Here is a 25394-nt window from a genome sequence, read left to right as displayed (position 1 = left end):
GACACAGCTGAGGCAGGTAGAGGACTGTCACTAGGGAATGACCCAGGAAACAGAATGCTCACAAGCCTGCTTCGAGGAGAAAGGAGATTGTCTTTCCAGAAGGAATCTAATTTGGTCAAAGTCGCTGTCACGGGGTGGGGACAGTTATCAGGACTGGGGACCTAAATACTAACTTTCAAACGGGGGCCCTCTTTCAGGGGACAGGGAACCAGCGGCCTTCCTCTTTCTACAGAAGGACGAGTCATTGTGGTTTCCTCTCCCTAGCTCAATCCCCAGTGTACATTCAAAATAAGGTTTGGAGACCTTCATTTACGCCAGGTTCCCCCATCCCTGGAAGTCTCAAACCTCCACAGGTGGAATGGGGCGGGGCGCTTCTCTTGATCTCAGACTGCAAAGAGCTGTCTAGACTTGTATTCCTTCTAGATAGTTTCCCAGAAGGACCTTAGGGATCTCGGGATACCAGAACCCTCTTATCCTCCCAGCAGGAAGAGTTATCTTTTTTATTTTATTTTTTGTTTTGTTTTTGTTTAGAGCCTCCCATGGCCAGGCTGCCATCCACTTGCTATGTAACTGAGGCTGAACTCGATGAGCTCCCCTTTCTCCTGCTTTCCTCCCGCCCCCAGCACTGAAGTATCATTCTGAGCCTCTATCCGTGGTTTACTCTGTGGTGAGGGTCAAACACAGAGCTATCTGCGTGCTAGACAAACTATCATCTGCCTAGTTCAGGAAGTCATTTCTTTGGGTAACTATAATGCAACAGCTTAGCGTTCTGGGCTTTGGGGACAGAAGAATGGACGCCCTGGATCCCATTTGGTGCTCAGACTTTGGGCCCAGGGGACCCTTAATGAGTGAATGAGTTACAGCTGACAATCAAATTCCTTTTATGCGCCTGACTGATCGAGCGGAGCTCTAATGGTGGGCACAGGAAAAGGGTGTGAAGATGGGGGCAGTGCTGAGACAGACTGGCTAGAGCCTCTCGCCCTGGAGACCTCCCAGCTCCTTCTCTCCGGCAGGGCTGGAACCGGCAGGCCTGGCGGCGGGCACTGAGCCCGTCCATGGCTCTGCACAAGCCAGCAGGAAGAGGAATGAGGCCAGGCGAGGCAGGCCAGCTGGCCAGTGGGGAGTCCCGGGCGTGGGCGCAAGTAGTTGGGGAAGCCCCGCCGCTGCCTCCTGGGCTCCATTGTGTGTGCTGTGCCCCCCGACTTGGCCTCGGAGTCCTCCTCTATAAAACAGTCCCCTGAGGAGGGGTGACCTGCGTGCCACTGGCAGGCGAGGCACCACAAGAGCCAGAGACGGGTAACAGACCTGGGGACCAAAGAACCTGCAACTGAAAGAGGTTGAGACGTGCCGGACCCCCAGCTTTCGTGGGCGGAGCTTCGAAGGGGCGGGCGCCCGTGGGGCGGATCCTGAGTGGGGGCGGGACCGGGGCCGGCACCTGGGTGAGGTCGCGCAGTCCCGCCCCCTCGCACTTCCGTGTGCCGCGGCGCCAGAACAGGAGGCGGCGGCCGCGGGGATCCCGCGAGCGGCCCCTGAACATCTACCCTTCTTGCCGGGACCCGGGAGGTCCCCACTGGCCTCCGGGCCCGTCCTGATCAGACTCGTGTCGACCTCCCCGTCCACGCGCATCCGGGAGAGCCGCGCCACGAGACGGACCCGGGCCCGCCGGGACCCCTGGTGTCTGGCCCTGCGTCGAGAGGTGAGTGAGAGCTGGGCCCAGGCGCGGGGTCCGAGTTAACTCGAGGGCGCAGAGGCCTTCCCCCACCCCCCGCTTTCTCTCGCCCGTAGCCTCCTTTCCCCCCTTCCTTCTCCGACTCCGGGTTCTGAAACTGAGAAACTGAGCCACGAGCAGCCAAAGTCCCGCCGAGCACAGAGACCCGCGGTTGCCTCGGTACTCTGGTCCGTCTGACCCTCTCTTCGACGGCTGGAGCCCAGGCCCGACTACTCCCAGCATCTTTACCCCGCTGTGTGTCCTCAGCCCCGCCGAGGGTCGTCCGATCTTCTCGAATCTCCCTGGGGCCTCTGCACGTTCGTCGGCCCCCACCCCCTCTTGCCTGATCCTCTGCTCCCAGGCCAGGTCCGTTTGCTCCTCGTCGTCCGTGTACTCCATCTCCCCACCCCCACCAGACCCGCCGCCCCCTCAACCCAGTCCTCCCGGAGCCGCACCCCCAGCCCACGCTCGCCCGCCCCTGCCAGTCCAGTCTCGGTTCCTTTTCACCACCGGGCGGAGGCCCGGCCGCCGGTCTCCTTAGCCTCCAGTGCTTGGGTCCCAGGCGGGCGGACTCTGGCGGCGCCGCCTCCTCGTCCTATCTCTTCTTTCTGTCTCGGTGTCTTTCTTGGCTTTCCTTGCATCTGTCTCTGTGCTGGGCGTGGCTCCAGCCTCCACCATTCCCCCGTCCTCTCGGATCCTCTGAGCCCCTTCCCCGGGTAGCCTCTGCCTGGTGCTGTCAGTCTCTGACCCGCAGGAGAGACGCCACCCGCTCTGGGGGCCCAGTAAGGTGACAAGGACAGCAGTGACGGGAGTGCCCTGCTGGCTGGCAGTGGAGAAGGAGGCCCCTCACAACTGCTCCCACTTCCCCAACTCCCTCAGTACAGGGGAGGGGAGAGGAGCGATCCTCATTAAGTACTCCACTCAAACCTGTAGGATTTAGAATGAGTGGGGGAGATTCCTTTTTCCTTTGGCCCCTACCCTGAGCCCTTGGAGAAGTTTGGCTTCTGTTGTCGTAGTATCGGTGTAGGACCTGTGGGTATGGTGTGTATCTTGTCTCCTTGTGTAATGTTTGTCATAGTGGGACTTCCCCAGTGAATGTGTCCTTTTTCATGTGTGACTTGCTTGTACTTATATGGCTGTCTGTGTGTTCTGAGGCTCGATGTGTGCCACATCCAACTTCATATACATCATGTCTTGTCACTGGCTTCCCCTCTACATTTTTGTGCTTTGACCTGCTTATGTATCCGCATCCCTGTGTGTCCCAAAAGTCTGTGCACTCTATCACAATGACCATGAGTCCTTTAACTGTGGGAGCCCACACTATTGGTGTGCCAACCCCCTAGGCTTGTGAGTGTGTAAGTGGTTCATCTTCTTCCGCTGCTGATCTTCTGTGACCAAGCTGATCAGGTACAGAGGGGAGGGGACTGGGTTTCCTCATTCCTGGTATGGATTAGACTGGGGTGTGGTGAACAGGCCAGCAAAGGGCAGCTGGTGTGTGTGTGTGTGTGTGTGTGTGTGTGTGTGTGTGTGTGCGTGTGTGTGTGTGACAGTATCTTTGTATGCTATTGTAAAGGCTCAGGTATATGACAGGGCTGTGTGGAAGGTGACACTGCAGTGTAGAACTCTGGTGGGAGAGGGTGACTGGTAGGAGACTCACAGTCTGACTGTATGAAACTGCGGGTGTGTATTGAGAAGTGATGGAGTGATGGTGGTTGTGGGTAACAGAGAGGCTCAGTGTAGGTAATAGCAACAGGAGGGGTGTGATAAGAGGTGAGGAGGGAAGGTGATACCTGGCTCTGCATGTTTTTATGAGTGTGCAGGAGGCACTGGGTGTGTGCTTGGCATGCACAAACCCGGCCCTGACTCCTGAGGAGATGGGGAACGCTAGGGACAAGACCTGGGGTTATAATGGTCTGATTGAGAACTCAGGTTCTAGACCAAAAAAAGCAGTGGAGTCACTTACCATGCCCTTTAGGAGCCAGAGTCCCATGCCCAGCCTGTGTGGCTGAGAAAGTGAAGACTCCGAGGACAGTGGCTCCTCAGCAGTGTTGGCCACACTGAGAGGGCTGTGCATGCGGGGCTCGTTCCTGGCTGTGTGTCCCATCCTGGAATCTGGGATGAGTGAAAACCTAGGGAGTTCCCAATAGGTTGCCTCTCCTGTCTCCCTGACTAGGCTGCTTGCAAGGAGGGCTTCTTCGTAGAGTGTCAGGACCCAGCCCTGCTCAGCCCCACCCAGCCGGCCCCCCAGTCTCTGTAGCTGTGATGGGAGGTGTGGGGGTGACTCAGAACTGTGACTCCTGCTGGGCTCTGACACCGTTTACCTGGCACAGCTAATTGGAGTTTAAATTTAAGCTAGAAATAATTTGAAGGACGATGGAAAGATAAAGCCCGAGGCTGCTGCTGTGTCCAGGAAGTAGCAATGGGTCTCTAGCTGGGCGATTGGGGCCTTTTGAGGAGACCCAGCCTGTGGAAATGCCAGGATACCTAGGCCAGTGCACTATGCTGCTTTTGCCATTCCTTCTGTTCAGGATATCTCTAGGCCTCTGTGTTCTCAGCTGTATAATGGTGCAACAGTAATGTGAGAATCTATAAAACAAGGATGAAGATGAGTCACCATGCATCTGTTACTCTTTCCTCTCTCTTGTTTTTTTGTGGCACTAAAGATCGAACCCAAGGCCTTACTTAGAAGCACCACTAAACTACATCTTAAACTCTCTCTCTCTCTCTCTCTTTTAAATTTTTGAGACAAAGTCTCATTAGGTTGCTCAGGCTGGCCTTGAACTTTCCATGTAGCCCAGGCTAGCCTTGAACATTCATTTTTTTTTTTTTTTATGCCTCAGCTTCTGAGCAGCTAGGCTTACAGGTGTGTTCCACTATATCCTGTCCATCCCTTCCTATCCCTGTGACTCTAGCTCAGAAGATGTGTCTGGCAGGACACATCTTGAAGCCTCAGAGTCACCTTAGCAGTGGAGCAGTAACAATTTTCTCCACATAAAACATAGGCTTAGAACTGGGCCTAGCCACACAGGCCTTTAATCCCAGCACCCAGGAGGGAGAGGAAGGGGATCTCTCAGTCAGGGATGCACAGAGAGACCAGTCTCAAAAAAAGGCTCTCCCAGTTTACAACTTGAAGCCAGCCTGGGTTACTGGGTTACATCACACACACACACACACACACACACACACACACACACACACACACACACACACACACAGGAATTGTCTGAGGTTGGTGCTTGATCATTCTCTGCAATTTTGGTCAGACCAAGTATTCTTCACCCTCCACCAGCCACCCCACCCCCCACTCCCCACCATACCCATGGTCTTCTTACCATCCTAGACAGGTCATTCTAAGGGCAAGGACACAGCGTTCTGACCCTAACATCAAGGGGATACATAGCTGGTTCCCAAGAGAATTTGGGCCTAACGGCCATCCTTAGAAGAGAGAGTCAAGTCCAGGGAGCCCTACTTCCTTTCGCCCATCAGAGCTGAGCTGGCCTGGGCTGGCAGTGTGGAGGCTGGTGCGGGGCCTGGGCTGGCTGTGCTTCCCAGCTCAGCTGTTTTCTCCTGTTCCTACAGGTCTGCTGGGAATTGGCCCAGGCAAGGGCGTTAGGCCCACTGACTTGTGGTGGTTAGTGAGTAGCCGCAGCACAGCAGGGGCCAAGATGAGCAGGAGCTGGGAGGCCCAGGTAGGATAGGTCATCTCAGGCAGATGGGCAATGAGCCAGGGCGCCTTTCCTCTTCGAGACTCGTTGGCTTCCAGTGGGACTGGCTGGATCCCAGTACATTCTGGCCGTAAAACAGTGTTCAGGGGAGGAGCCCTTTGCTTTTTATCCATAAAGGACTTCCTGCCTGATACCTGCTTGTGGCTTCTCCCCTGGAGCTCAGAAGACTGGAACCAGACAGTCCTCTGTGGGTGAAGCAGGGATGATACTGGTTTGGGTCAGTTTGGTCAGTTGGAGGGAGATAATATGCAAACCAGGGGTTAGGGAGGAGGTGTAAGCTTTTCCTTGGTTCCTCAAACTGCCCTCCTCTCACAAGGCAACAGGCTCACCTGTGCCCCATGGTGGGCGGAATGCTGGCTTGGGAATAGAGTGGAGTCTCCCAGAAGGACTGGGTGGTCCCCATCTCCTCAGTCTCCTGATTCAGTGCCCCCTGTGGGGTGGGGCCAGCCTTGCTTTTCTGAGCCCCTATTGCAATAAAGTCCCGTGAGTCAGGTGCTGTAGCTTTGTGGGTGTGTGAAGCCCTGGTAGAAACCCCAGCACCCAAAATAAACGAAAAAAGAAAGACAGAAGAGACAGAAAGGAGGGAGGGAGGAAGGAAGTAGTGTGTGTGACTAGAGGAGCCCCAGTGAGCAGAGGTCTGTATGTGTGACACACACACATGCATGTATGTGTGTATGGGGGTATGTGTGTGTGTGCTGGAATCAGGGGAGTGTTGGAACAAGCTGGCAAGGATGGTCTCTCTCCAGGAATCTCCCTGTTCGGCCCCATTCCTTAGCTACAGTTAGTGTGGGGGCGTTTGAAGTTTCCTCAGTGTAGTGAGGGAGGAGGTTCTCACTCCAGTTCGGGTGGGGCAAGGTCAGGATCTTCACTGGGTCTTCTGTCTGTTCACCTACCCAATCCTGGAGGGGAGGACTTGATCTGCTTGGGCTTCTCAGTTACCTGAGGTCGGAGAAGCCAGCTCTACCCATCACTTAGCCTCAGTTTCATTAGCTTTGGAGCCTGCCTACTGCAAAACTCAAACATCACCTGGCTGCCTGGCAGAGACATGCACGTGCCCACACAGGGAGACAAAGCCAAGCCGCACCAGACATTCTCACCTCAGGCACGCACCGCCTACACATGAGCACACAGTTGTCCACATGCATCTCCTCAAGGAACACACTCAAACCCTCATGCAGAGGCTTCTTTCTGCGAATGTCCACACACGTCACGTTGTGCCCGTGCTAGGTCAGATGGGATCATTACCCACTCTGGCAACCAGAGTCTGTCACCTGACAATGAAGTTCCAAGTGTAGGTAAGATCACCAGGGCTAGCTGGGTGGTGGTGACCCATGTCTTTAATCCCAGTGTTTGGGAGAAAGAGGCATGTGGAGCTCTGAGTTCGAGGCCAGCCTGGTCTACATAGCAAGTTTCAGGATAGCCAGGGCTACACAGAAAAGCCTTGCCTCGAGGGGGAAAAAAAACCAGAAACACAGCAGAGAGAAAGAGAAAAGATCACCAGGGCTGGAGGAAGTTAGGCCACACTGGGAGGGGAATCCGCCCACGTGACCCAGGCCCCAGGGCTCACCAGGGTTTGTTGTTGGAGATAGGGGCACATGTGTGGAGGAGGGGTCCTGTCAGCTGCTTCAAGCTGTGGCCACAGAAGAGGAAGTGTGTGGGCCGTTTGGTCATAGGGCCAAAGTGACCATAGGCCAGTGAGGGACCTACAGCCACCCTGTCCTGACGTTATGCCTAGAGAGAATGGAATTGCTGAACTCTGAAGCCAGTGGGCCATTTTTCTCCTAGGGTCCACTATCCATGTCTTGAGCCCAGAGGAGAGACCTAGTTGCTCCAAGATGTTTCCAGACACTCACTTCCTCTGGGCTGCCAGGAAGTGGTTTCAGAGTGGGACTGACCAGTTCCGCCCATGGCTTGCCTCACCTCAACTCTGCCTGTGGGGGAACAGGATCTGCTGTGGGTTAGGCCAATTGACCAGGTTTTCCAAACCAAGACTGTCGAGGCTTGCCTGGAATTCTGGTGGAAGATGGGGGCCTAAGAACAATAAGGCTCCTGCAGCCCCGAGCCCAGCTCCTCTCTTGTCCCAAGACTCTGAGTGGAAGCACAGGGGCTTCAGCACCAGTAGGACAGCCCCTGAGGGTGGCAGGGACTCTCCTGTGTTCCATTCAATAGCACGCAGCCTATATAGATAAATCTGTGCAGGGACCTTGGTTTCCCTCTCTGACAAAATCGTGTTTATACAAATACTACCTGTATGAGTGATTTGGGAAACGAGGTAATACATGTAAAGTAACAGGAACTGGTTGAACACGGCTCTAATCCCAACGCTCTGGAAGCAGTGGCAGGACAGACCTCTGTGAGTCTACACAGTGGGTTCCAGGACAATCAGGGCTGCACAGAGAAACACCTACCTGAAAACAGCAACCGCCGCCGCCGCCGCCACCGCCGCCGCCGCCGCCACCACCACCACCACCACCACCACCACCACCACCACCACCACCACCACCACCACCACCACCATCACCACCACCACCACCACCACCACCACCACCTAGCAGGAGCTAAAGGCATGCAGAGTAACCAGACCTAGCAGTGTTACCGCTAATGCACCGCAATTGTTTGATGAGCTAGGACCAGCCTGGTGTCACAGCCACATGGATGTGGAACCCAGCTGAGAAGTTGGGTCTCTGACACCCCCATCCTGTCAGCTGTGCTCCCACCCACATTAGTAGGCACTGGGGAGGGCTGTACTCATTCCGTGGGCCCTATGTCCTCTTCAGAAGAAGCCCAGGGTGGAGGAGCTAGGCAATCAGCTGCACAGCCTGCTCCTACTTGTATCCCCCTTGCTCCCTTTCCCAGTGAGGAAGATAGATCTCACAGCCATGGTTGAAGGGAGGGGGGAAAGGAGCCCACAGCTGCTTCAGGCTCCTTCAGCTCCTCTCTGCTTTCTAACCCCTGCAGGACTTTGGGTTTAAAAGGAGGAGGTGGGTGGTGAGCCCTCTTACCAGGCTGCCTATCCTTGGGACGCCTGCAGTCAGCATTTCAGTCAGAAGGGTTAGCTAGCTGGGACTGATTAGGTTGGCGAGGGGACATATGCATGCATCCTCGATCCATCTATCACTGGTCTGCGGCAGCGGTGGGAGGGGCCTCCGTGTCCAGGAATACGAGGAGGTCAGCTCATTTTTGCTCACTGCTGTCTGGGACCAAGAGGCTGAGAGTGACTGTTTACAAATGGCGGTGTGGCATGCAGGCCCAGGAGGCTGGAGGTCAGAGGTCAGTGAAGCCTGTGCTGCATGTGAGGAGGACATGCTGAAGGTGCAGGGACAGGACCCCTGCGACATCAGGCATTCCCTGATGTAGGTGTTCCTGGCCGTGTTCCCAAGCCAGAGACTGGGCTGTTCTCAGTCTCTAATACCTCATCTGAGAAATGGGCAGAGCAGGGGTGCCCTGTGAGATCTGAATGGTGGGAAGGAGCTACTGTCAGGGGCAGGGTACAGAACACTGCCCACAGAGGCTCCTCACAGAAGGTGTTTGGTTGTCAGGGAAGTGAAAGGGGTCCCTGTAACCAGGGCACGGGACTGAGGACAGGACAACTGCCTAGATCAGGGAGGTCAAAGCTACAGGTTGATGGATTTGGTGGGAAGCACTAGGAGCTGAGTCGGGGATGACAGGGTTTGCCTTACTGTCTTAAATGTCCTGAAAGCCCTGCTTAGAGTGAGGCATAGGGACTGTGGGAGGCAGAGTACAGGAGGGTAAGCAGTCTGGGCTTGGGGTAGGGGCCAGGTTCGAGTAGGAGGCAGGGGCAGGAGAGACCCGAGGCTTGCTACAAAGGCAGACTTGGGAGTGGGCTGCACAGGGGAATGCAAGCCAGCAGAAAACAGGCCCCAGATTGCTGGCCTGATGACTGTGAGCATGGGCACTCTTGGCAGAGGAGGACACATAGAGTGGGGTGTTAGTAGGCTGCCATGGGCTGACCTGAGCGGTTTTTTTTTTTTTTTTTTTTTGACTCATTCATGTGGAGAGGTTGGAGAGCTAGGTGGACACATAAGCCCACAGTACAGGGTTCTAGGTCCAAAGTGAGGCCTGAGAATCTAAAGCCGGATTGGGATGGAAAGGACCCCCTTTGGAAAAGCTTGAAAGACTTCAGATACACGATAGAACAGCTGCCTCTCAAAGGTCCCTGCCTAGGGGCCAGGAGGGCAGGCCTGTGGTCTCTGGGCTGCTGTTTTCACAACAGCCACGGAAGCTTTGGATCGTATCTACAGCCATGTTGAGTAAACAGGCCAGTCACTAGGCCAAGGCAGGATCAGATGTCTGTGGTGTAGCCTGTAGGGCTGTTGGGTACATGGTAGGAGGATCTCTAGAATCTACCAGTGACAGAGCCAGAGAAAGCTTGGGGGTCTAGATTATCAGGACAAGGAGACTATGAGACCCTGAGCAGCTGCCGCTGAGCTGGGCTTTGCCCATTCACTACTACACCAGCCTAGATGGGATCCTAGAGTAGCAGGAAGCCCAGGGCATCCCACGGCTGGATAACCAAGAGGACTAAGGACAACTGGAGACGGTGGTGGGGCAGGCGGAAGAGAGAAGGGCAGACATGCGTGTAGCAAGGTTGACAGCTTCTGTGTCAACTGCCTCATTCCAGGCCCTGTGTTCAGCATGGTGCATGGGGAAGGTCACTGCCATATTGCAGATGGGCACACTAAAGAGACTTGGCCACATTCTGGCTACATCTGCCCAGCCCATTTAGGCCTGAGCTCACCAGTTCCTGTCTGTATTACTTGTGAGAGGGATGGCACACCTCGTGGGTGCTGCTCCACCCACTGCCATCTTGAAGGTTGAAGACAAAAACCAGAGTGGCCATGTGCCTTCTCCCAGGCACAACACAGTTTACGGTTAGGAACCTGAGCATTCGGAGGGCGAGACAGTGTAAGGATGGACAAGTCTAAGAGTCTGGGCTGGATCCCCCTCCCCTTCCTGTGCCCCCGAGACCCCCCCCCCCCCGCCGTTGGCTTTGTGGCTTTGGTTGAATTGCTCAACCTCTTGGTCATCTTGTGCAGTGTGAGCCTGGGGCTCATGGAGGTCATCTGCGGGCTGCCCCACCACAGCGTTTAGAACCCTCCTCTCTTTTGCAGGCTGGTGACTGCCACCCATAAGCTCCAGCTTCAGCCTCGGCTTACTCCCCTCAGGGGCTTGCAGGCTGAGGCCTGCCCTCGGACGCGGCTGACCAGCCTCTCCCTCTCTTCCACACTTTGGACTTCTCTTTGGACCTCCTAAAAAGGCAAGCCCTTCCTGGCCTTGTTCCCTGCTATCCTTCCCGGTCCCTCCTTTTCTCCCTAGCCATTGTGTCCAAGGCACTGTGACAGGAAAAGCTTTATTTGGTGCCAGAACCTAATCAGGTATGCAAGGTCCTTCCAGACCCCTGTGTTCAACTCTTTGCCTATGGTATGTCTGTTGTCCATCTGTCTACTATGTTTATCACACCATGTGGGGTGTGTGCATGTGTGTGTACGTGTGTGTACGTGTATGTGTGTGTGTGTGTGTGTGTGTGTGTGTATGTGTGCGTATGCGCGAGTGCGTGCGTGCGTGTGCTGACATACCTGGCTCTGTGTTGACATGTGACAGCAATGGGTGAATGGTGGGAGGTGTTTGTTCCTTTGTGTATGCACTGTGTCATTTTAGGGCTATGTATGTTTCTCTGTATGTCTACCTTTGATGGAAACTCCCCACACCTGATTGTATTTAAGTTAGTTGGTTTGCATGTGTGTGGTTGTTTTTGGAGAGTCCTGGATAAACACATACACACACACACACACACACATATCCCACCCTGGTTCCTCACAGCAAACCTCTAGTCCTCACAGAAGCTGGCTTCTGACTTCTGACTTGGGACATGAAAGGCCTTTGAGTCTCCCTCATGGGTACCTCGAACTCTCCCTCTGGTTAAGCTCAGAGAGCCTCGATCTGGGGGCCAGCTAGATGACCACAATTCTGTGCCTGGTGTAGGCTGTGCCCTTGAAGAGTTCCTATTCCATGTGTGCTGGCAGAGGGCTTGTGACCTCGTTGACAGCCAGGAACCCGGCCAGCTGTGATATCACTCCCAGCACCCCAGCCCGTAGACCTTTGCAGCCCTTTCTGTGTTTTTTTTTTTGTTTTTTGTTTTTTGTTTTTTGTTTTTTGTTTTTTTTTTCCGGAGCTGGGGACCGAACCCAGGGCCTTGTGCTTGCTAGGCAAGCGCTCTACCACTGAGCTAAATCCCCAACCAAATAAGTGTTTTGTTTTTTTTTTTTCTTTTCTTTCTTTCTTTCTTTTTTTTTTTTTTTTTTTTTTTTTTGCAGCCCTTTCTACCTCAGCCTTTCGTGCCCTGCCCCTGAGGAAAGCCTGCTTTCTTCCTGCTCAGTATCCCTTAGTCCTCGACCTCCCCCCCCCCCCCCGCCCCTTTGTGCTCCATCAGCCTTCTCTGTTTGTACCGCTTACTGGCTGGGTGATCTGCCAGTAACCTGGGGCTCAGGCAGTCTTTGGTGGCTCCAGCCCCCAGCCTGTTTTGTGCAGAATCATGTACATTCGTGTTTTCTTGATAAGACCCCAGCTTTCACTTGATTCTTAAGGCAGCCCAGTGTCCACTTCCTATCTCCATGGACTGTGTTTGGGATTGTTTTTGTTTCTGAGGCAGGATCCTTTTGCAGCCCAGGCTGGCCTGGAACTCCCAATCCTGCTTAGTGCTGGGATTGCAGACAGACAGGGCCCACCACACTTGCATGCAATTAATCCAGATTTTCATGTTTTGTGTGTGTGGGGGTGTTGTTTGTTTGTGTGTTTGTTTTTATGCTAAGGATTGAATCTAGGGTCTTGTGTATACCAAGCAAGTGTTCTAACACTGAGCTCCACTCTGGCTTTTAGTAGTGGGATGGCTGGGTGGTCTTCACATAGCCAGAACTGAGATGACCGAGCTAGAGGCAGAGCCACTACCCCACCTACAACAAAGCCAAGTTATCAGATGGCCGAGGCAGAGGTTACCTACCAACAGGGAAGCGGCTGCCTTCCTCGGGAGTGGGAAAAGATTCCCAAGGCTGGCTTTTTGAACTAGATGAGAGACAGATGAGAAGAAAGCCATTCTGGCTAAGGGGAAATGTCCAGCTTCACAGGGCCTGGCAAGTGAGGTGCCAAGCAGCCAGAGGCATCCGAGACGGACAACAGGATGGGACCAGGCTGTGGGGAGCCTTAAATGCCAGGTTGAGGCCTCTGGCTTCTTCTGAGAACAGTGCTAGTTGAGAAGGTGCCACTCTGAGGGCAGAGGCACAGCTGGGACAGCAGAGTTTTGAAGAGTTGAAGACGAGAGAACATGGGTGGTGACTTGTCCCACGGAGAGAGGGAGGGGTGGAAGGAGGAACCCTGGTAAGGACACGAGTCCAGTCCCACAGAAGGCATTCCGGTACTGAGACCTGGCTATGACCTGAGACCATAGGCTCTGGTAGAGGTTTTCTCTCTCGCCTTTCCTGCAATCCTGCTGGACCTATCTCCTGGGTTGTGAAAGCCCACAGCCTCCTTGACTTGGTTCTGCCAGGGAATTCCGTCATGGAGGTCATCCTCCCAACCAGTCAGTCACAGGCCCCGCCTGGTTGTTCTTCATACCTACCCCTGTTCTTTACAACTGCACAGCCAGCTTTCACTCACCTGCTAGCACATCACTGCTCCCTGGCCCGTGGCAGCTATGTTGGCTCTTCTGTCCTTCATTCTGCCCTCCAGACCTACATAGGCAGAGCAGCGGCCCCAGGAGGGCACCGTTTTGCCAACATCTGCATCTCGTCCTGGCATAGATGAAACAGTCCGTGGCAGGCAGTGGGTGCCAGTCTGAGGTTAGGCAGGTGTGGGTGGTAGAGGGATTTGAGGAAAGATAGGACTCCTTGAAGGTCAGAGCCCAGGGATCTGTTGAAGAAGTCAGATGATCCCTCAGGACCTTCAGCTGCTGTTTCTTGAGTCTGTTCACACTTTTCCATCGAGGTCTGATCTAGGCCACTCTTCTCCACTCTCAGCCCAAGCGTTTCTCTCTGTCCAATGGATGTAACTCTATGGCCTGGGAGGCCGAATCAGGCCAGGGTAGAGGGAACCCTGTGAGAGCTGGGACCTCTCATGTGAACTTGCCCTCGGTTTCCACTCTTGCTCTAAGGAGGTAGATGCATCTTTCTCTGCTCTTTCTCTCCACACTTGAAGCCTCCTAGTGGGAATGCCAACAGTGCCTCCCTAGTCACCTTGAGGCTAGCCTCTCTCAGTGCTTTGGGCTGACTGGAAACAGGTTTCTGTTTGTTCTGGAGAAGGTGACCTGCCTACTGTGGCTTGGCCACTGCCTTCCTCACCTCAAGGCTTCTGGTCTCTGGCAAGGATAGGGAAGCAGACCAGTTTCCCAGGTCTTCAGAAATGGAGGAAAGACAACAGTTCAGGGGTCTGTACTAAAGGTGTCGGGATGAGTGTAGGTGAATAGACTGGTCTAGCACACGGGTCTGCATTCTCACCTTGCTTTTCTGTCCTCATAAATGTTTGTGCTGTTCCTGCTGTATTTGTCTCCATTTCTGCCTCTCCTCTCTACATCTTTCCTTGGCATAGAAAGAGCATGAGCTAAAGCATCCAGCAGGCCCACGTTCAGTCTCCTCACCACTTACTCATACTTACGAGCTGTGTGACCTTGAGTAAGTCACTTACTGTCTTTGAACCTTGATTTCTTCATCCAGAAAACACTTCCTGGGGCTACACAGGGATCAAGTGAGCTAATATAATTGCAAGGTTAATGCAGTGTGTTGACATCTTGGACAGGACAGTCTTTCTCAGAAATGTGTGAGCTGAGATTGACAGCTTGTGTTTGACTCTGCCTCATAGACAGGCTGGAGGAGCAGGACAGAGAGGCTGAGAGCCCCCAACAAGGGGAGAAGCCAGTCTCCTCCCTGTGAAATGCTGGAGGATATCCCCTGCTGTCCCCCTGGGCCTGCAAAACCTGGGGCTGAGCCATTGTCTTTCCTTTGGGGCCTGTGGACCTGGGCCCATTTGCATGGGGTTTATAAATGGCGAGCACACCTTGCCTTTGTGCTTCTCACCACTGCTTAGACACTGCAAGGTTGTGGGGCAGCCTGACTTCACTGTGCAGATGGACGCTTGCCCAGCGCCTCTCTCAGGGTCATGAGATGGAAGCAGATGTTAGCTAGCTCGTGTGTCTTGTTTCCTGTCTCGGGTCTCAGTGCTCCAAAGGAGAGCCAAGGGGGTATTAGCAGGAACTCGGGGCACAGTGATTTGACCCCTGAACGACTGTTGGGTAGTCCCTTGGCAGCCCACAAAGACCATGCCTCCCCTGTGCTGGTAGCACTGTGGCCTGGATGCAGGTTTAGGGCTGGGGCCCAGACCTGCTGTGGTTGTGGTTGTCCCTCCAGTGGTTTGTAACAGTAAGCTGTCGTGAGTGAGAACCGAAACACAGGCCTCAGGGGCAGCCAATGGATCAGGTCCTGAGCCTTGCGTCACACCCCTGTGGCTGCTCTGACCCCTTGTCTCTTGCACACAATCCCTGAGCCCAGGGCAAGCTAAGAGTAAGAAAAGCCATGGGCCTGCAGGCAAGCAGAACTGGACACCAGGGGGAGCTGTGGGAAGAAGCTGGCCACAAGAGTGTGGATGGAGTTGCCTCCTCATCCAGAATGAGTTGCCACATGTTCCTGCAGACATGATTTTCCTGTCTCAGAATCAGGGACAGTTTCCCAGCTTTCCCGGGCTGGTGAGCAGGTAGAAGAGGCCCAGTGGGGGGATGAGTGGACTCAGAGAGGATGTAGAGCATGGGGATGACATTACCCAGTGGGTATGTATGTCCTGGGCCCTCAGGTTGATGTTGGCCCTTATCCTGGTGGGCTTGTCATTAGCATGACATTCTAGAGACCAGGGGCAAGTCCTCATCTGGAGTGTGGAGTTGCAGAGATTCAGAGCCCAGGAGGCCTGGAAAGCTACAGAGCTGAGACAGCAGTGGCACCAAGGACCTGTGTCTTACCTCACCATTTGCTACCTGGAGAGATGGCTCTAGCTTCTTGTCTCTGAGGAGCCTAGGTCCCTTCTACTTTTTCTCAGCCTGTTCAGTTTTACCCTCTGAGGTGCTGAGGAAGCTGCTCACTACCTATCTTGATTCTGGGTTATCTCATTGAGAGGCAAAGGCAGAGCTGTGCCCACTCTGATCTGGCCTTTGGTATCTGGACAAAGGCCCATGGCAAGTGTGTGCTATGGAGGGTCCTGCTTATTACTTCAGACCCTGGAAGTACTCACCGGGACACTTGGTGCCTTGGACTCTGAGGTCAGTAGGAGGTCCAAGATGTCTTTGTTCCTTGGGTATTTGGGACATCTGTCTGAAACTCCTGCAGTGACCAATGGCAGGCCTGTGTAGTGTGCATCTCATCCCACCATTTACTGGCCTCTTATCATAGCACATCCACTTCCATGGCCAGGTGAGTCCTTGTGCTGGTTAGATGTTAGATGTGTGTGTGTGTGTGTGTGTGTGTGTGTGTGTGTGTGTGTGTGTGTGAACTTAACACAATCTGGAAACATCTGAGAAGAGAGACTTTCAATTGAGAAAATGTCTCCATCCGATTGGCCTATAGGCAAGTCTGTAGGACATTTTCTAGATTGATGTGGGAGCTCAATTCACTGTAGACACTATGGACAGTGCCACTCCTGGGCAGGCAGTTCTGGGAATTATAAGAAAGGTAGCTGACAGCCCAGAAAATAAACCAGTAAGCAGCTTGGTCCCTGGTGTGGTCCTGCAGCCAGTTCCTGTAAGCTGTAAGATGAGATAAATCCGCTCTTTCTCCTGTGTGTTGCTTTGGTCATGGTGTTTATCACAGCGACAGAGAGCGAACTAAGACAGTCTTGTTCTCGCAGACGTGTTGCCCCTCCCCGTGCCCACCAACCACACAGACTCCAGGCCAGGAAAGCCCAGAGCTCCTCCATCTCTAACCTCCAAATTGTCGTGGGCACTGGTGTAGTGCCCAGCATTTGCCCACCCCACCTGCTGGTTTCAGGTCAGAGACCGGCGGATGTGGGCACAGGCCAGCACTGCACACCTGCTCTCACTTTTACTGAGTCCAAGCCAGACCAGGGTAGGAGTTGGTGGGACCGGCCTCTCTAGTCTGCCTGCTCTGCTCTGGCGAGGGCCCCAAGCTCTGGCTGGGCACTCGGGGCTGGACCACGGGTTGAGGTCAGTGTTTCCTGTGAGCTCATCTGGACTGGAAGCTCCAGGCAGACCTGGCTGCTATTCTGGTTGCTCTGCTGAGGAGCTGAAGGGAACTGCCTCAGGCTGGGCAGCGGTTTTATTCTTGTTGTTGTTGTTATTGTTGTTGTTGTTGTTGTTGTTGTTGATGGTGGTGGTGGTGGTGGCGGCAGGGGCGGCGGCTGTGTGTGTGTGTGTGTGCCCTGAATCTAGCTTTGTATATTACACTCAATATTAAAATAGTATTATATTTGGAGAAGAATATGAAACTGTATCCTCTCTTCACATTCCTGTACCATGTCCTCCCAGCCCTCTCTCCTTGCATGGCTACTGCTTCTATTCTCAGTGTGAAACGGCAGGCAATCTAGACAGGCAGGAGGCCTGTGACCCGAGGGGCTCTTGTTCAGAAGGGTAGGGTGTGCTGACAAGTCAGGGCAGAGGTGTATGACTCTAGCTTTCAGTTCTGGTTCAGTCTGAGTCTAAGTTTCCCCATCTACAGGATGGGGACCTTTAGTTGATGAAACAGTTTGGCTGTGCCTCTCTGCCTGGGTGTTTATAAGCAAAATCAACAAAGAATCAAGAGGTGCTTCGTGGGCCTAGCGAGACAAGAGGGCAGCTGTTGGCACCGAGTGCAGAGCCCAACACACACAAGGCCCTGGCGTGTATAGATGTTCAGTAATTGGCCATGAGAGATGATTGTCTGAGGAGCTCAGGCTCAGATGCCTCCAGGGCCCAGCTCAGGGATGGGGCAGGGTCCAGGCCTGGTAGACTGACAGAAAAGGAGCCACTGTAGCCGCTGGTGCTCAGGCCTGGTGTCCCCTCCTTTAGTCTTACCAGAGGTGCTGCAAGCCCAGCTGTTCCCACTGGCAGTAGGGACGAGGACGTTTGGGGTGAGTGGCTCTCTGTGTGGTGAAGCTCTCTGGGGAGCGGGTGCTGAGCATCCCTGCCAGCCGCCTCTGTGCTGTCGCTGCTCCCCTGCCTCAGCTCCACCCCTTCCCATGCACAATCTCATTCCAGGCTCCATCATGGCACCGTTCCTGCGCATCTCCTTCAATTCCTATGAGCTGGGCTCCCTGCAGGCGGAGGACGACGCAAGCCAGCCTTTCTGTGCCGTGAAGATGAAGGAGGCACTCACCACAGGTAGGGTCGGAAGGCTCACCAGACGGACATGGGGCTTGGCGGGAAGAGGCTAACCTTCTTCCCTAGATCCTTCTTGTCTTCCTGAACTACCCAGCTGAGGACGCGGGAAGACAGAAGCACCCAGTTCCCGACACTCCACGGTGGTTTAGTTGAGCCTGCCACATCTCGAGTTTTACCCTACTGTGACTTCCACATGTCTGCCTGGGCCCGGCCTGTGCTGGGCACCAAGGCTATTGGAGTGCTCCAGGACTGACTTGGCCCTGCCCTCTCCCCTAGAAGGGAGAGCAAGACAGGTCCCAGGAGATGAGTCCTGTGCTGAGGGAGCCTAGGGAAGACCCTGTCCCAGCCTAGAGTCAGGGAGGCTTACTGGAGGAGGAAGCCTTCGCTGTCCCTGATGTTCCCTGATGGCTGCTGCCCACACACCTGTGAGGTTCTGACTGCGCTGCCCCCTCCTCCTGGAGGTCCCTGAATCTTAAGGGACGGTTCAGAGTCTCTGTCTTTGTCCCCTGCAACCCCAGCACAGCTGTGACTTACTGCGTACCTGAGGAATGCAGGGTTCATGTCTTTGGGACTGACCGTGGTTAGCATGTGGCAGCTCGCATGTGATCACTGGGTGAATGCAGGCAGAAAGGGAAGTTGAAATGGAGCTGGAGTAGAGTTCCAGGGAAGGGAGCAGTGAGAGCGAAGCACTGTGGGTGGCACGAGCCAGAGTCCTAATGGCACAGAGGCTGCTGGGTGTTCAGTACGATGTGAGAGCCACAGCACATCCTTGGGGCTGGAGAGAAAGTCGACTGTGTACAATCGAGGGATAAGGAAGTCCAGGAAAGTAGGAACTCGCCTCGGTCTGACTTCTCTGCCTGGCCCTGTCGCAGACCGAGGGAAGACTCTGGTACAGAAGAAGCCCACCATGTACCCTGAGTGGAAGTCAACATTCGACGCCCACATCTATGAAGGCCGTGTCATCCAGATCGTGCTGATGCGGGCAGCTGAAGACCCCATGTCGGAGGTGACCGTGGGCGTGTCAGTGCTGGCTGAGCGCTGCAAGAAGAACAACGGCAAGGCTGAGTTCTGGGTGAGAGGCTTGTGAGCCAGGGTCTTGCATGGATGCTCGTGGGCTGGGGCTTGGAGAGTGAATGAGTTCAATTCTGTAGCTGCTGTGACCTGAGCTTAAATCCTGGCCCCGATGTACCAGTCCTCGGCCCCCGAGCCTCTTTCCACTTCAAGGTCCCACCAGAGAAAACGAGCACTGATGTCAAGTGCTTAGTGCAAGCCAGGCGTAGTGTCCTAGGTTTATAATCCTACGTACTTGGGAAGCTGACACGGGGTGCCACAAGTTCAAGGCCTGCCGGGTAACGTGAAGTTAGCTGTGGCTGTGGCTCAGTGACAGAGTGCTTGTGTAGCATCTCTCCAGCACCACAGAGTGTGAGGCACCTCCTATGGCCTGCAGGAAGTCACCGTGGTAACTTAGCTAACTCTCCCCGCCAGTTAATGTGGACAGGCAGGGTATGCTCGTACAGTGCCGAGCTCCCACCCCAGCACCAGGCCCCCTTCTCAGGCACCTGTTGTTCCTATTTTGGGGAGTCTGCTGAGGATATTACAGGTCTAGCCAGGCACGGAACCCACATCACGATATTTAGCAGAAAAGAGGTAAGAGAAGAAAGTTGGCAGTCTGCACACTCACCTGCTGAAACTAGGACTGCACATGCCTGGGGCCACATGCATCTGTGGTAGTGTTCTTGTTGGCTGCAGAATGCCAGAGCCAATACAATCCTGTGGTCTTCTGCAGCCAAAATGTGTTTTTAAAAAGGCTCAGTGACCATTGGACACACTGGTCAGCCTTAATGAGTGAAGGAGCCTAGATAGAAGGGGGGTCACATAGGACAGCCCCGACTCTTAAGCCGGTTAGGCAGGGATCCAGGAGCCTCCTGGCCAGGTGCTCTCCTTGAGGAAATAGCACTGGCTCTGTGTCCCGAGAGGCTTGGGCCTTTCCCTCTCTGGACTGTCTGGGCTACTGGAGAACCGATCTCTGAGAGCAGCGTTCTGCGTTCTCAGGCACAGTGGTGTGGTGTCTGCGTGTGAAGATGGGGGTAGGGCGGGGAGTTCCCCTGTACACTGTTCCTGGGCCGTGTGGCCTAGCAGGGTGTGGGCTGGACCCTTTTCACTTCCCCAAATGTAATAATACCCTGGGTGCAAAGTGGGGCGGGGCTTGGGCGGGGCCCTGCCTACCCTGGACAGGCTGGGGTCTGGCCAGGCTCTAGGGCCCCCCTTGGCCTTGAGGGAGACCAATGGGGCGGGTTCTGAGTCTCCCATGGGCCAGGCCCGCCCTCACTGACTTGACATCCCCCTCCCACCCCTGCAGCTGGACCTGCAGCCTCAGGCCAAGGTGCTGATGTGTGTGCAGTATTTCCTGGAGGATGGGGGTAAGGCCCACGGGCAGGGCAAGCTCCTTTGCCAGGTCAGAGGCAGCTGGAAGGAGTCCCAAAGCAAGCAACTCCCATGGGGATGTGTGGGGGCCATCTGGGGAGGGACTGGAGGGGCTGACCTTAATGGACTGGGGCTGACTTTACTGTATGGCTCGTAGATTGCAAACAGTCCATGCGTAGTGAGGAGGAGGCCATGTTCCCAACTATGAACCGCCGTGGAGCCATTAAACAGGCCAAGATTCACTACATCAAGAACCACGAGTTCATCGCCACCTTCTTTGGGCAGCCCACCTTCTGTTCTGTGTGCAAAGAGTTTGTCTGGTGAGGGCTGGTAACCCCTGCCGGGGGTGGCACAGGAAGGAAGGGATTGAACTGGAGCATCCTCACTCACTCTGCTGTTGGGGCTTTGCCTTTCAGGGGCCTCAACAAGCAAGGCTACAAATGCAGGCGTAAGTCTCTCCTCTGTTTGGTGTGTGCATGTATGTGCTGACGCGTGTCACTGTGTCTCTGGGTCTGGATAGCAAGTCTGGACAAGAGCCCTATGTACATGAGTGTGTGTGCTCGAGTCAGTCAGTGCCAGGCTGGCTTGTTGCAGCTGGCTGGATCCAGTTCTGTGCATTCCTTCCTAACTCTGTGCAGGTTCCCAGGCTGTTGCCCAAAATCTGCTGTTGTAGAGATTTACATGGAGACCAGCCACTGACTAGGCAGGGACACACACGAGGTCTCTGCCCCCAGGGTGGGCGTGAGATCCTCACTAGCCCTCCCGTGACTGTATGCTTGTTGTAGATGAACGTGTGTGACGCACAGGTGTGAGCGTGAGCGCTCCTTTCACGGTGACACAAAGTGTGCAGCAGTCTCTGCAGACCGTGGGTGTGATCGAGCACAGGCTGCTCTCCCAAGTGCACGGCCTTGGTCTCAGCACGGGCCAAGTGCCCCTTTCCTTGTCTGTAAACTACAGACAGTAGGTTCAAGTGTGAAGACCCATGGGATAACATACATACATGTAAGCTATGTTTTGAGGGCTTAGCAGGTGGTGAGTGTTCAGTAAAAGAAGTCTGTTGTTGTGATCACGCAAGCTCTGTGTGGATGGGCAGGTGTCTCTGTGGGGCGTGTCATATGGACCGGTGAAGGAGAGCTCAGCAGCTACTTGCTGACCTGGAGGAAAGAAATCGAAAAGAGGGGCTTTCCTCCTGCCCCTATACAGTCTCACTTCTTACTACCCACCCCCCACACACACCACTACTGAGGGTCCTTGAGCCTTCTCTAATTCTAACTACCCTTTAGACTGGCCTGTCTCTTGCCCATGCTTTGCAGGCTGCTCTGGAAAGGATAGCGGGGGGAAGGGGGAATAAAGCCCCGGGCTGAGGCCTGTGTAGGGTGAGGGTGTGGGCGGCCAGTGAGAAGGCTGGCTTTGTGCAGAGGGCTGTAGTTGGCCAGTAGTGTCAGCTCAGACTCTGCCTCTCTTGGTGCCTCCCCCACCCCGCCTGGGCCTGTGCCCCTTCAAGAATGCAACGCTGCCATCCATAAGAAATGCATCGACAAGATTATCGGCCGCTGCACTGGCACTGCTACCAATAGCCGGGACACCATCGTGAGCTGGGCCCAGGGCGCGGGGGTCTGGGGACTGTTAGATGGGAGGGCCATGGGTACCCAAGACTCTGTGGGGCTCACCTTCTTTCCTCACTTTCTTTCACTTTCCTTGCATCTTTTCTGGGCTCCTTGGGCCTTTGGGTTTCCCAGACCTTGGTGGAACCCCGTTATGCACCTGACAACCCACAGTTTTGGAGAGCTGGCATGTGACCCCTGACCTGTGATACCCTTCCCTCCAGTTCCAGAAAGAACGCTTCAACATCGACATGCCTCACCGATTCAAGGTCTATAACTACATGAGCCCCACCTTCTGTGACCACTGTGGCAGTTTGCTCTGGGGATTGGTGAAACAGGGATTAAAGTGTGAAGGTGTGTGCTACACAGGTCCCAGGTCCTCCACCTCCTAAGCCCAGTACCCACCATCATGCCTGATTCTTCTCATGCTGGCCCTAAAACCAAAGGACTCTTATTTGTCTCCCCTTCATATGTCTCCAAGTTACATCCCCAGTGCACAGCTCACATCACTGAGGAGCAGGTGACTGGAAGTGCTTAACCAGGGCTTGCTGCACTAGCAGGCCCTGTCTGCCTTCCTCCCTCTCCCCCTCCCCTGCCTCCTCTCCGTCCCCTGCCCCCTCCCCTTATCCCAAGCTTCCCTTCAGGAGAATCTCAAAGCCCTGAGGAAAGCTGCCTCACTCACTTGTCTCAGATGTTAAAGAGGTTAGCTCTCTCTCTCTCTCTCTCTCTCTCTCTCTCTCCCCTCCCCCCTCCCCTTTCTCTCTCTCTTTGGCAGGTTCTCACACAGTAGCCAAGGCTGGCCTTGAGTTTAGAGCAGTCCTCCTGCCTCCACCTCCCGTTGCTGGGATTATGGGTGTGAGTGGCTGTACCCATTAGTCTCCTTTTCTTTCTTTGAACCATGACATATCATGGTGGTTTCAAATGCCCTCATCCCCAGAAGCTCAACAGTCCAAAAAGGTCCCCTCCCTCCTACCCCACCTCCTACCCCCCCATCCATATCTGAGACCTGACACTGCTGGGCCCTCCTCTGATTCTTGCAGACTGCGGCATGAATGTGCACCACAAATGCCGGGAGAAGGTGGCCAACCTGTGTGGTATCAACCAAAAGCTCTTGGCTGAGGCCTTGAACCAAGTGACCCAGGTAGGCAGGGCTTGAGGGGCCTGGACACAGGGCAGTGGGAGCAGAGAGTATCAGGGCTGGCAATATACCTGGGGAGCCTAAGGTGGGTGAGGCTTCGGGAAGATTGTTGATGGATTTAGGTGGCAGAGAGAGGTGGCCTCGTTATCTTTGGAGGTTTCATCATTCAGGAAGCTGTTAACTGAGGAGAGGCAGGGGCTGCAGAGTTGAATGTTGGGACATTGTGAACAAGGACCGGGTCTATGTTATGTGTGTGCCATGTAGGGCATGTAGGTGTATATGTGTGGTATAGGTATTGTGTATGTGACAGATGTGTGCATGTATGTGTGCGTGTAGTATTTATTTGGTATGTAGTGTGTGTTCCCAGAGTATAGTAGCTAGGTGTGTGTGGTATATAGTGTACTGTGTGCATTTGTATGCTGTGTGTACATAAGTGTGTATGACATGTTTACATAGTATGAGTGTTGTGTGTATTCAGTGTGTGGTATGTGTGGGTGGTGGTATGTAGGTATGTAGCATGTGAAATGTATGTACATAATATATATGATATGCGTATGTGTGGCACTGTGTGAATGTACAGTGTGTGGTGTGTGGTGGTGTGTGTGAACTTAACACAATCTGGAAACATCTGAGAAGAGAGACTTTCAATTGAGAAAATGTCTCCATCCGATTGGCCTATAGGCAAGTCTGTAGGACATTTTCTAGATTGATGTGGCAGGCATTTAAGGGGTAACACAAAACTTTAGAGTGAAAATCTAGAGCCAGATATGAAGTTAGTGGCCGGCAAGATGTTTCAGTGGGTAAAGGCATTTTTCCAAACAGCCTAACAGCCGAAGTTCCCTCCATAAAACACACAATAGGAGAGAAACAAATCCTACAACTAGGTCCTCTGGTCGCCATGAGTGTCATGTGGCACGTGTGTGTGTGCGCACACATATCCATTCACATATACACAAACACATGTAAAAATTTCTTAAAAATGAGATTACACAGTTTATGAAATGCTTAGGAAGGCATGGTTCAGTTTACTAATGTCTGCCTATAATCTGTGGAAGGGAGGAATGAGAACCGGGAGGCCCGGACCCTGTCTCTCTGACACCATTGACATTGAGGGGATATTGTGGTTGGGGTCCTCTTCCTGGCCTGAGACTTCTGACAGTGACTTTCCATTCCGATGCCCTTTCCCTAGAAAGCTTCCCGGAAGCCAGAGACACCAGAGACTGTCGGAATATACCAGGGATTCGAGAAGAAGACAGCTGTCTCTGGGAATGACATCCCAGGTGAATCTGGGTCACATATCCCTTTAAAGCTACCATTCCCTGACAGGGCAAGGGAAAAGAACAGTAGTGAGACTTGGGATAAGGTACTAAGCTTCTTTCTCTCCAAGGCCCTTCCTTCCCCAGCCCACCCTCGGGACTCCAGTAAATTCTCTCTGTCTAGTAAGTCCTGGAAAGAGGCACCACTCTCGGCAAGCAGCCTTTTCTCCTCTCCAAGGCCCCTTGCCTAGTCCACTCCTGCCCCTGGAAAGGGAGTCATGTAGACTAGATCTTAGTCTCTCCCTCTCTCTCTTGACAGACAACAACGGGACCTATGGCAAGATCTGGGAGGGGAGCAACCGGTGCCGCCTTGAGAACTTCACCTTCCAGAAAGTACTTGGCAAAGGCAGCTTTGGCAAGGTGAGGGAGGCCCGAGGACCAGGGCTCAGGGGTTTCCTGTTAAGTCCCAGAGGCCGGGTACTGGTAACCTCCAGGGTCTTTGCTCAGAATCTTGCCCGTCGGTAGGTACTGCTTGCAGAACTGAAGGGCAAGGAAAGGTACTTTGCAATCAAGTACCTGAAGAAGGACGTGGTGTTGATCGACGATGACGTGGAGTGCACCATGGTGGAGAAGCGGGTGCTGGCGCTCGCCTGGGAGAATCCCTTCCTCACCCATCTCATCTGTACCTTCCAGACCAAGGTTCCTACCTGTCACCACCCATGCCTTAACTCTGCCATCCTCCCTGCAGTGGGGCTGTGTCTGTTCCAGTCACACCTCCCAAATTGTCACCCTTAACCCAAGTCCTGTGCTCTCTGCTTCTGTCTGGGGCTGGCTTCCATATCTTCTACATGGGTATCTCCTACTTGTCCCTTTACCTCTGTCCCTTTACTCCCCACCCCACTCCAGGACCACCTCTTCTTTGTGATGGAGTTCCTCAATGGGGGCGATCTGATGTTCCACATTCAGGACAAAGGCCGCTTCGAACTCTACCGGGCTACGTATGTGAGGAGAGGGACTTTGGCTTCGTGTACTGGCACTGTCCTTCATTCTTTCTCTCCCCTCCCCATAGCCACACCCTGCCCTCCCCCTCCCATGAGTCAGGATAGAGCTATCACTGTGGAGACAGGGGACATCGTGCGGGTCCTCTAGGTCCTGTCCTCTGTCCAGCCTCAGTC

At 54.1% G+C, this 25394-nt stretch overlaps 1 protein-coding gene across 5 annotated transcripts in view; it reads left to right on the top strand.

The window, feature by feature from the left end:
- The first annotated feature begins 1467 nt into the window (after positions 1 to 1467).
- Prkcd (protein kinase C, delta) overlaps positions 1468 to 25394 on the top strand; it is a 30118-nt gene continuing 6191 nt past the window's right edge. The window contains exons 1-15 of one of the 5 annotated variants that reach the window (XM_087587453.1): positions 1487 to 1696; positions 1786 to 2074; positions 10566 to 10711; positions 17675 to 17797; positions 18670 to 18869; positions 20157 to 20217; positions 20379 to 20541; positions 20638 to 20669; positions 21726 to 21811; positions 22050 to 22179; positions 22866 to 22966; positions 24153 to 24243; positions 24539 to 24639; positions 24745 to 24918; positions 25126 to 25217. In XM_087587453.1, coding sequence (XP_087443579.1) covers positions 17683 to 17797; positions 18670 to 18869; positions 20157 to 20217; positions 20379 to 20541; positions 20638 to 20669; positions 21726 to 21811; positions 22050 to 22179; positions 22866 to 22966; positions 24153 to 24243; positions 24539 to 24639; positions 24745 to 24918; positions 25126 to 25217 — 1346 coding nt within the window. In that variant the 5' untranslated portion in view covers positions 1487 to 1696; positions 1786 to 2074; positions 10566 to 10711; positions 17675 to 17682. 5 annotated transcript variants of the gene reach the window in all.

The sequence above is a fragment of the Rattus norvegicus genome, chromosome 16 (genome assembly GCF_021556685.1).
Source record: "Rattus norvegicus strain SHRSP/BbbUtx chromosome 16, alternate assembly SHRSP_T2T, whole genome shotgun sequence".
Lineage (NCBI taxonomy): Eukaryota > Metazoa > Chordata > Mammalia > Rodentia > Muridae > Rattus > Rattus norvegicus.
Note: the sequence above shows the minus strand (reverse complement) of the source record. Positions and strands in the feature narration are given on the sequence as shown.